This window comes from Thalassophryne amazonica, chromosome 1 (genome assembly GCF_902500255.1).
Source record: "Thalassophryne amazonica chromosome 1, fThaAma1.1, whole genome shotgun sequence".
NCBI lineage: Eukaryota > Metazoa > Chordata > Actinopteri > Batrachoidiformes > Batrachoididae > Thalassophryne > Thalassophryne amazonica.
In genome coordinates this window covers 165374658-165386900 of record NC_047103.1, presented here as the reverse complement: position 1 = coordinate 165386900, position 12243 = coordinate 165374658, and the positions used below count along the sequence as shown (strand labels likewise).

Below are 12243 nucleotides of genomic sequence, written 5' to 3'. Positions count from 1 at the left end.
AGTACCTGCACAGCAAGTATTATCTCAGGTATTCATGTGTTTTCTTTTATGGGGTGTATCAAAACTCACCCCATACAGTTGTAACAGTTGTCATGAACTGGTGAAGTAGCTATAGAGACCAAAACTTTCTTTTGCAGCAGGATGTAAACATGGTTATTTCTGATGTAAAGTTGAACATTTTAACATGGGGTTCTATAGGGATTGATCCAATTATGTAGCAAAAGTAAAAGGCCAAAGACAGTTCCACACTCTAGGAAATAAAACACTGAATTTAATTGATAAAGTTAAGGTAAATTTTTCCACATAACATTGTCAATTAAGTGCAAAATAATATTGTAGTTGAAATTAATTAAATCAAATGAAACATTATTACTTAAATCCATAAAATTAACAATTGCAAGTATATTGAAAATAATAGTATTAATTAGATTTAAAAACCCTGTGTTTCATTTCTTAGAGTGCATATGAGCATACAGCATATTTGTATATACAGTAGTGTTCAGAATAATAGTAGTGCTATGTGACTAAAAAGATTAATCCAGGTTTTGGGTATATTTCTTATTGTTACATGTGAAACAAGGTACCAGTAGATTCAGTAGATTCTCACAAATCCAACAAGACCAAACATTCATGATATTCACACTCTTAAGGCTATGAAATTGGGCTATTAGTAAAAAAAAAAAGTAGAAAAGGGGGTGTTCACAATAATAGTAGCATCTGCTGTTGACACTACAAACTCAAAACTATTATGTTCAAACTGCTTTTTTAGCAATCCTGTGAATCACTAAACTAGTATTTAGTTGTATAACCACAGTTTTTCATGATTTCTTCACATCTGCGAGGCATTAATTTTGTTGGTTTGGAACCAAGATTTTGCTGGTTTACTAGTGTGCTTGGGGTCATTGTCTTGTTGAAACACCCATTTCAAGGGCATGTCCTCTTCAGCATAAGGCAACATGACCTCTTCAAGTATTTTGACATATCCAAACTGATCCATGATACCTGGTATGCGATATATAGGCCCAACACCATAGTAGGAGAAACATACCCATATCATGATGCTTGCACCACCATGCTTCACTGTCTTCACTGTGAACTGTGGCTTGAATTCATAGTTTGGGGGTCGTCTCACAAACTGTAACCTCTTCTGCACATGTCTTTTATTTAACAGAGGGACTTTGCGGGGGATTCTTGCAAATAAATTAGCTTCACACAGGTGTCTTCTAACTGTCACAGCACTTACAGGTAACTCCAGACTGTCTTTGATCATCGTGGAGCTGATCAATGGATGAGCCTTTGCCATTCTGGTTATTCTTCTATCCGTTTTGATGGTTGTTTTCTGTTTTCTTCCACGCGTCTCTGGTTGTTTTGTCCATTTTAAAGCACTGGAGATCATTGTAGATGAACAGCCTATAATTTTTTGCACCTGCATATAGGTTTTCCCGTCTCCAATCAACTTTTTAATCAAACTACACTGTTCTTCTGAACAATGTCTTAAACGTCCCATTTTCCTCAGGCTTTCAAAGAGAAAAGCATGTTCAACAGGTGCTGGCTTCATCCTTAAATAGGGGACACCTGATTCACACCTGTTTGTTCCACAAAATTGACGAACTCACTGACTGAATGCCACACTACTATTATTGTGAACATCCCCTTTTCTACTTTTTTTTTTTACTAATAGCCCAATTTCATAGCCTTAAGAGTGTGCATATCATGAATGCTTGGTCTTGTTGGATTTGTGAGAATCTACTGAATCTACTGGTACCTTGTTTCCCATGTAACAATAAGAAATATACTCAAAACCTGGATTAATCTTTTTAGTCACATAGCACTACTATTATTCTGAACACTACTGTACAAGAAAACGTTGCGTGAATACACTCACAGCGGCCAGTCGTTATGAAATGGCAGTTTGTTCTCACAAGTAAAATAAACAATCAAAGTACATGTTAGTGCACATATCGATCCCACGCTCGCTTCAAGCCTGGTCGGGAGAAACACTGGTGCTGAATGCTTCTGCATAAACCTCACTATGGAGCCGCCTCATGTCCTGGATGGCAACCACCCAGGCTGACAACCGATCCATACCTACCTGTTGATACTAACTGTCTATCTGGTGTAGCCAGGTGAAACATGGGCATCTCCTTGTCCTTATCCTGCTGCTGGGGTTCTCAAAACTGAGACAACTGCCAGATCACGTACAGAGACAGACGCCACTTGGACAAAATATTGTAACTAATGGTCCCTCACAATACAAGTGATGCTCCTCATCTGAGTCTCCATAAGAAAAGGTCCATTTGGCACAAAGTCATTCTAGTGGTACATAAAGGATCTTCTTAACAGACCTAGTACCAAAGGCATCCAGGCGTTGCATTAAGGCATTAAGTCTTTGGTTTGTGTCCAGTCTCACAACCATACAGTAAGACAGTACACTAAAGACAAGGAGCTTCACTCTCCTGCAGAAGTATCATCATCAACAAACGCCTCTGTCCAGCAGCCTCATGGCCTGTCTAGGATCAATTGACCATTCAACACATTTGCTTTTAATGCAGGAATCATTGTTTTTTCTCCCGACAACACAAATTAAAATGTTAAAATTAATTACACTGCTAACGATGAGAGAGGACTTCATTTTTCCTATACCCTGGTTGAGCAGTTTTAGTAAGTTTCTGCAACTTCAATTTTATCATTTAATGAACAATATTGTTTTTAAATTACAAACAACATCAATTTGCTGTCATTACCAACATTATTATTTTAAAATAGCTCAACAAAATAATCTAAATTGTCACATTAGAATTTTTGTCTTGCAACCATACATTTAATTAAGTTGTGCTAAAAGGGGCCCTGTATGGTCCTTTCTTTTTTTTTTTTAGCATGCACTGTGTGACCGTGACCTGGATTTTTGGAAATGTGTTTGTTTGTCTCTTTTGGATGGTAACGGTGGCGGGATGATAATCTATGCAAAGCTCTGAAGCTGAAATTCATCTGTGGAAAGCCAATAAGGCGGTATCAAAACGAGGGCAGAGTTAATTAATCTTCTCGTCTTCCTTTTCATGGCCCTCCTGTGACTGTCCCGGGGGCTTGTGTGTTTATTTTGTGAGCGAAGGGAAGCAGGAGGGTGGTGCAGGTTGCAGCTGGGAGATATTAGCATAAAGTGAGCCAGCAAGACTGCTGAGCTCCTTCTGCTTCAAACACACAAAGCTCCTGAAACCTGCTTTCTTCACCCGCCTCAGGAAGTAGAAGGTGAAAATTGTTTAAAACTGGACTGAACGTGTAAAGACTTGGGGTTGTTTTAATGTGAGACTTGTTGGTTTAAATCTTGAATTAAGGTTGAGATTGATTAAGACCAAACATTTTAGTTATGGTGGATCACATTTCTGTGTAACTTTAAGGTTTGAACACATCTCAGCGTGGTTTCACCCCCAAGGCATCAAACTAAAATGGTTCATCATGAAGCCATTTGCATCACCATAGCAACACTGATGAAGGTCCTCCACATCACCTTTTCAGCATCAGCAAAAATGCTGATCTCACTTTTGCAAGAAGTAAGTCCTGGCGCGGCCCAGAGGCCTGTTGGTGCCGATCCCCAGATTCCAAAGCGAATGAAAGTCTACAAGCTACCCTGAATGGGATGCCAGTCGGATACGGATTAATTCCCCGGCACCAATACACAGCTGGGTGGACTAAGACAATGCAGATGAAGCGTTTTATCCAAGAACGCGGACAAGTACAGTGACTGGGAATCGAACCCAAGACTACATATTGGTAGCCTAGACCCTTATCCCACTGATCTACCTGCTCTACTACCTACTCACTTCTTACCTTTGTGAATGTGACTAAAACTAGTCTTAACCTAAACATTAACCTCAACATCAACTTTAACTATCAGTCAAAACTCAACTCTACGCATCATGCTAACCCTAACCTGGACCATACCCAAAACTGAACCCTGAACCCTCACCCTAAAGCAAACCTTAACCATCACTCACAACTAATCCTAACCTGCAATGACCTGGAGTCCCGTCCAGGGGGAGTGGTACTCTTTCATCCACTACACACTACGGAATCCGAAGACAAGCACAGACACCAGTGGACCTCAGGGCCAATATATGACTTAATAATGGCAATTACAATGAATAGGATTCTCATAAGTGTGGTGTTAAATCATAATTATGAGCTTTTAAAACCTATATTTCCAAAAGTCATAATTACGGGTTGCTTCATCATGCATAGACGAAGCAAAGTTACAACAACATTACAACATATTAAGTCAAAATTAAGTAATAAATCTAATTTCTGAGTTGTTGTATCACCATAATGATATTCACAGTCATAAGTCATAATCACAAAATCGTTAAATGTTTTGGTCGCGTTTGTTTGTTTGTCTGTCTGTCTGTCTGTCTGTCAGCAGGATAACTCAAAAAGTTTTGAACAGATTTTGTGGAGTGGTTGGAAATGACAAGAGGAACAAGTGAATAAATTTTAGTGGTGATCCAGATCATGATCCGGATCACGATGCTAACGCGTTAGCATGTCTATGGCATTTTCAATGTTAAAAGTTAGCATTAAGCAGTTGCAGCTGTCATCACGTTCGGGTGCATTGGTTTTCAAATTGTAATATTTCTTAAATTTATTTTTGTTTATTACCTCCGCCAAGGAGGTTATGTTTTCAGTCACGTTTGTTTGTCTGTCTGTTTGTCAGCAGGATAACTCAAAAAGTTTTGAACGGATTTTGATGAAATTTTGTGGTGTGGTTGGAAATGACAAGAGGAACAAGTGATTAAATTTTAGTGGTGATCCGGATCACGACCCGGATCACGATGCTAACGCATTAGCATGTCTATGGCATTTTCAATGTTAAAAGTTAGCATTAAGCAGTTGCAGCTGTCATCACGTTCGGGTGCATTTGTTTTCAAATTGTAATATTTATAATAATTTATTTTTGTTTATATATTAATAAACTAATGATTATTATATACAATTTTAGAGAAAGAGACAAAAAGAAATAGATCACTGTGCCAAGGAGGGAATCTTTTTAGGGTCTGTGACCCTATGGCCTTGTTTAGAGAAGTGTTTCATAAATGTTAAAAAAAAAAAAAATCATATATTTGCAGTTTAGTTGAATAATAAATTGAATTTTGTCTCTTATTTGTTTTTGTCTATAAGCACATGCAATATCAATATCAGTGCTCAGATGACAGTAGCTTCTGGGAAAGGTGCAAGTTGCAATAAACTGTGATGCCAAGCGCTAAGGATACATGCTATCCAGTCACAGCAGATGAAACCTTTTTTACTACTGAGCAAACATCATTGTTAGACTTTTTTAGGTTCAATGATTCCACGGCGTGTAGATGTTAACGCGTCAGTGACCCCATGGCCTTGGCGGAGGTTTGCACTCTCTGAGTGCTTCTAGTCATTGTTATGGGATTACATTCATAATTTACCAAAAGATTTTTTACAACCATTAACAATTATGAGATGTAATTATAAATTATGAGAATTCATCCATAATGACAAAAAGGTTTATTTGAATTGGCATGCTGTCATAAATTCAACATAAGTAATCATTTTGTCATCATGTGCCAAAATTATGAGCGAGAAAGTCACCTTTACTAACTTGTGAATCAGAATTATGAATTAAATTAAGTTGTTTGGCTTCTCCCTTTTTTGCTCAGGGTCACCACAGTAAATCCAGTGTGGATCTGCATGTTGATTTGGCCAGATGCCCTTCAGAGAACTGCAAACCTTCTGGTTTCAATACACAACCCACTCTCACGCAAAGTTCATGATGGCGGCATGAAAAATATAGTCGATTTTCATGATGGTGTCACAAAATATGGGGTGACATGGGGGCAGAGGGCATTGAGATTAGGGTTACAATTAGTCAGTGATGGGTGTAGTACATTTAGTAACAGTATCACAAAAGAATCATGAGAATGGGCTGCGATATAAGTGCATAGTCCTCTGCCAAAATAAGAATTATTATCACTCATAATGGATTAAGACACAATAATAAGATGTTTAAGTCATGTTATTAAGTCATCATCATATGAAGGTGTCTCAGAAATGACATGCTAACTGATGGTTATGACTATGTCATGGTTATGAGATGGTCGGTCACAGGTATGAGAAATCAAGTCATAATTATGACATGATGAAACATAACTTCAAAATCAGTCGTGATTATTATATAATAGGTCATATAGAAATACTAAGTCATAATTATAAGAAGGTAAACTGACAATGTTGAGTTATTTGCACATAATTATGAGAAGGCCAGACAAAGGTATGAGAAACTGAGTCACAATATGAGATAATAAGTCATTATTATGACTTGATGAAACATAAGGTCAAAATAGTAAGATACTACATCATGATTTTTAAATAATTGGTCATACAGAAATAAGTCATAATTATGAGACGATCAGTCATTGGTATGAGAAACTAAGTCACAATTAAGAGACTGATAGTCATAATTATGGCATGATGAGGCAGAAGTTCAAAATAGTGCAATAAGATGCTGTCATTAAATATCAATTAAATAATAGGTCATTTAGAAATACTAAGTCATAATTATAACAAGGTTTTCTCACAATGTTGAGTTGCTTGCACATAATTATGAGAAGGTCAGACAGGTATGAGAAACTAAGTCACAATATGAGATAATAAGTCATTATTATGACTTGATGAAACATAAGGTCAAAATAGTAAGATACTACATCATGATTTTTAAATAATTGGTCATATAGAAATAAGTCATAATTATGAGACGATCAGTCATTGGTATGAGAAACTAAGTCACAATTAAGAGACTGATAGTCATAATTATGGCATGATGAGGCAGAAGTTCAAAATAGTGCAATGAGATGCTGTCATTAAATATCAATTAAATAATAGGTCATTTAGAAATACTAAGTCATAATTATAACAAGGTTTTCTCACAATGTTGAGTTGTTTGCACATAATTATGAGAAGGTCAGACAGGTATGAGAAACTAAGTCACAATATGAGATAATAAGTCATAGTTATGACATAATGAAACACAAGGTCAAAATAATAAGATACTACATCATGATTTTTAAATAATTGGTTATATAGAAATATTAAGTCATAATTATGAGATGATGAGTCACTGGCATGAGAAACTAAGTCACAATTAAGAGACTGATAGTTATAATTATGACATAATGAGGCAGAAGGTCAGAATACTGCAATGAGATGCTGTCATTAAATATCAATTAAATAATCGGTCATTTAGAAATGCTAAGTCATAATAACTCTTTTAACTGTTATTATGACTTAGTAGTTATAATAATTGTGAGAAGGGTTCTCACAATTTTGATTTACTTGCAGATAATTATGAGATGGTGAGTCATGGGTATGAAAAACTACATCACAATTGTGAAATGGTCAATCCTAATTATGACATAATGAGCAGAAGGTCAAAATAATAAGAAAATAAGATGCTAAGTGATGATTATGAGACACTAGGTCATTTGGAAATGTGAACTCATATTTTTTATACATGCACATAATTATGAGTTAATATTTTATAAAAGAAAGCCCTACTAAATGAATGGAAAATTACAAAAAGAGAGAAGGAACTTCCACAAGAGTCACTGGTGACGTGCTGGACAGAATTACGACGGACATCACAAACAAATCTGCCAAAATGTAAACCTTCATGCCACAGTGCATGGCAGTGTAAAGAAATTATAGCCATGTATCTTTCTTGTTTGAAGCTGGAAAATGGCTCAGTGGGTCAATGTGGGCCAGTGTGTATGTGAGGAGGTTGTTGGGGGTGAAAGGTTTCCAAACGAGCCACAGGGAGCGATTCATCCATGAGGAGGAGCAGGAGAGAGAAATAGGATGGAAAAATGCAATCATGCATCCCAGGTCTGTCCAGCTCCGTGTCCTGTGCCTCCACGAGCCATTAGTCACCATCCTGCCCCTGTTAATGTAATTAGATAAAGGATATATGGAGCCTCGCTGCTCGGCTCAGACATTTGTCTGCATAATTGTGTCCACACGGTGGCATGGGCTCAGAACCCCAGCATTTCCACAAAACAACCTCTGACTTGGTAATTCAGAAGAAAGACAGAAGAATATGAGATGGAGATGCAGAGAAAAATACATTTTCCACGGTTAAAGACTGAGGTTGTAGGGGAGCTACAACCACTACCTTTGCACCCCACCCCCAGGACTAAACCAAACCAACTTTTTTAGGTTCCTTAGATGACCCCAAAACACAATCAGGATGTTACCAAAAATTAAAACGTGCCTCAAGCCAAGATGGCGTCCAAGATTGCCGCCAAAATGTTTTGTTTTTTTTTCACTAAAACACCTTTAAACAACATATAAACAACTTAAATATCACAGAGATTCAATGAGAAGACCATTGCAGGTCACAGCAAACTCATTTGTGCCTAAACTAAATTCATTCATAGGTTTAAGATTCAAAATGGCATCCCAATTGGCCACCAATAGACCTTTATCATTAAAAAAAACATAGTAGGACATGGTTTATATGTCGTTTAAAGGTGTTTTAGTGAAAAAAAAACTTTGGGGGCGGGCCATCTTGGACGCCATCTTGGATAACTGGCTTGAGGCCGGTTTTTATTTTTGGGAACATCCTGATTGTGTGTTTTGGGGTCATCTAAGGAACCTAAAAAAGTTGGTTTGGTTTAGTCCTGGGGGTTGGGGTGCAAAGGTAGTGGTTGTAGCTCCCCTAGTAAGGGAGAAACAGTGAGAGTGAGGGGATAGAAGACAAACAGCTTAATAAAGTTATTAATAAAATTATGTATTTTCTTTTATTTTAGACAAATAAGAGCCAGAGCCCCCCCCCCACACACACACACACACACACACACACGTCAGACAGCAGAGACATCCATTACAGTGTCGACTTCCACGAAGGTCAAGTAATCTGCATTTTCCAATTTCTGCATTTGGATTAACATTATTGCATGTTTGTACCTATTTTCTTATGTCAACTTCTCAAACATCATTCATGTCAAAATGTGTATTTCACAGATCCTGAGACATAAAGTTGGGCATGTGGTTTTTCCTCATAAGCAACAGAACAAAACACTGACATATGCTTCATCTCACTGCCCTCTATGTAAACGGAAGTGAAAAATAAACTAATTCACAATCCACACCTGCATCCAGGTCAACACCAAGACAGAATTTTCCACTGACCTTTGTGGAAATTGGATGAGGACATTTTGAGAAATCAATTGAAATGTCTATAAATCCAACGTTCGCATGGAAAACTCAAGAAAACTGGATCACCAACGCTCATGTTCTTCTTCATGATAAAATTGGCCATTCTGCCAAACTTTGTGAAGAAAGACATTCTACACACGTTGCTTATCCCCCGATTCCATAATATGAAGTGGAAGAGAGTCAACATCTCCCAACTGATGGACCTCGAGTCCATCGCAGGTCACTCCTCCAGCCCAGCCAAGTCTGGAACACATTTACAGGCAGATGGACAGAGACACTAGAGATGAAGTGTCTTGTCCAAGCACTCAAACAGGTAGCATGACTGGGAATTCATCCCTAGATCTGTCCTACTGAGGTATCTGCTCTACAAGGTTTGTGACGATTTACTGCAGTTTTCACATTTACTTTCAGTTTTCACTAATTTTCATGACTGTGACCTTCAGGCCACATAAAGAAATTATCTAGAATCCATCTCTGGTCCTGATGAAGACAAAAACCTGATGGTTTCTTCCTGTTGATAAGCCTGATTGGTCCACATAGGTTTGTGGACATTGCCTGAAAATATTTTCAGAAATTGTAAAAGAAAAAAAATGCATTTAAGAATTCAGATATGTTCCAGTGTCCATTCAACACAAGATTTTCGTTTCTCTGCAACTCTTGTCTGCACAGCGAATTCCTCCTGATTTGCAGGTCAGCACCATGAAGAACTCTGGAGAAATCAGGATATAACGTGGCAGGTTTTGCGCAAACGTACTCAGAAACTCACAAACACAGCTGGGGCGAACATGACCTCCATGGTGGAGAAAGAAGGAAAACAAGGAAGTCAGGCTGAAAAATCAAAGAGTTGTCACATCTGAAAACCATCCCCAAACCTCAGAGGTATTTTTAGATCTGGATGTCGCCACATGTCTGAACGCCGGCTTCTCCCCTCAAACTGCTCGCACTCAGCATATTATGGCAACCTAATAAACCGTCATCTCTCACATCTTCTTGGGGTAAATACGTGCAGATGGCAGACTGGTCCCCTGATTCCAACCTTCTGGAGATGGATCGGAAATGCGAAACATGGTGGATTCTCATTTGCAATTAGTGGCGGCCGCAGCTTGTCAACGAGTGACCTACATATGAAACATGACAAGATCACTCGCAGTAACGCTTGCACGCGCTGCGTGAGCCCATTTACACACACGTGAAAAACAGACAAAATACACAGTGACAGTCCAGGACCTGGAAGGAATTTTAGCCACTTGTCATTCTGTTGACTACGAATTCAATATTTGATTTTGATAAATGTAAAGAAAACCCACTAATGTGCACAAATTTCTACAGTATCTTCTTTGTTTCCTGAAAATCCCATTCCTACCCCCCCCATCCTGAACCTTTAACCCTTGGAAATTCCCTGCCTGGAGTGGTGGTTTTTGGAGTTGGGTGGACTATTAGGCTCCAGAATGTTCGCCTGATAATCATCCAGTCAGACATAGTCCCAGCTCCAGACAGCCCGCATCCTGCCCCAGATACCTTCTCGGCCATCAGCCCTGCAGGGAACGGATGGATGGGGTGGGTTAGGACGACTCACCGCCAGCAGTTCCAGCAGATGAGCGTTCCGAATCCTCCCGTAGACGGACATGACTGCATGGTCCGTGAACTGGTTCATCTTGCGTCCGCTCCTGTCACTTTCTGCTCGCCTTCTGCTTCCCTCCCCACTTCCACGCCGCCTGACTGACTCTCAGCTGTTGCCTGCTGCTGCACGTGTGTGTGCATGCGTTCTGCAGAAGCGTGATGGAATGATGATGCAGCAGGCAGACCTGCAGCTTTGGAAGTAAAGTTCCTGAATTCTGGTCTGCAGACACTGAGGCCACATCAGTTCTTGTCAATATTTAAGCAACACGTCGACTTGCATTAAATCACCTTTGCAACGCTGACGGTGGTTGTGTGCTCAGGAGAGCGTGTGTTTGTGAGACACACTGAGTAGCTGCTATTTGTGTGCGCACGTAGAGACATGAAACGTTAACACACCAGCAGAGCAATGTGCAGACGACAACATGGTTGCATGACAGCTGTGCATGTGCACGCTGTTACTGCGGTCCACACTCAGGGTGGGACAAAACAGCTTGTCCTCACTTGCAGGGACATGTTTCTCCTTGCTGAGATCCAGATTTCATTGTTGCTGCAAACGGAGCACAGCTGACCAACATCAGGCGTCTCCACTTCGAGTAGAACTCTTTGGGTTGTTCCCTATTCGTATTTGTTGAGATCAGAACATCAGTTTTTGCCGTGTGGCTCCACACATTGAAGAATTTGTCTATCTGAGACATGACACAGTGATCAGGCACAGCGACCTCAGTGAAGAGCACAACAATCACACTATAATTACTTGGGGTGTAACAATGCATCGTGAATCGTGATGATTGTATCTTGAGGCCTGTATTGAATTACATTTTTCTAAAAATATCATAATGCCATGAATACTCAACTACTGCACAGATTAAATAATGACCTCTTGCAGAACTTTGATGACTGATTTATAAAATATACAAACAGGAAACAGATAACATCAAGGATTAACATTTATACATAATAATCATTTTTAAGTAAAATATTCAGCAAAGATTACTTTCTACATAATTAGTGGGAACAGTAATGTAATTGTGCACTGTGATGTGTATCATGTCATGGAGCTCACGTGTCATTACAGCCCTAATAATTACCTCCGCCAAAGAGGTAACGTTTTCACAATGTTTCTTTAACTATTAGCAGGATAACACAAAAAATAATGAATGGATTTCAACAAAATTTGGTGAGTAGATAGATAATGTTGCAGGAAATAAGTGACTCAATTTTGCAGGTGATCCTGGATATATTCTGGAACTGATATCCACAAGAATGATTGGATGAGAGGATGCTGAGAGAATGAGAGGATGCTGATGAACTTTGCAGACAGATAATGACATAAAATTAGGGAGGTCATTTTGAATTTGATTTTGACCATATTTTGAATCCAGGATCCAGAAG

The 12243-nt window shown here is 38.8% G+C and overlaps 1 protein-coding gene across 4 annotated transcripts in view; it reads right to left on the bottom strand.

Moving 5' to 3' along the window:
• Positions 1–12243, bottom strand: part of LOC117517618 (nck-associated protein 5-like) — a 372045-nt gene that overhangs the window by 304437 nt on the left and 55365 nt on the right. For 3 of the 4 annotated variants that reach the window (XM_034178714.1, XM_034178721.1, XM_034178747.1), the window contains exon 1: positions 10808–10927. The exons of the other annotated variant lie outside the window; for it this stretch is intronic. In XM_034178714.1, coding sequence (XP_034034605.1) covers positions 10808–10885 — 78 coding nt within the window. In that variant the 5' untranslated portion in view covers positions 10886–10927. Of the gene's footprint in view, positions 1–10807; positions 10928–12243 lie in introns of those variants that run through there. 4 annotated transcript variants of the gene reach the window in all.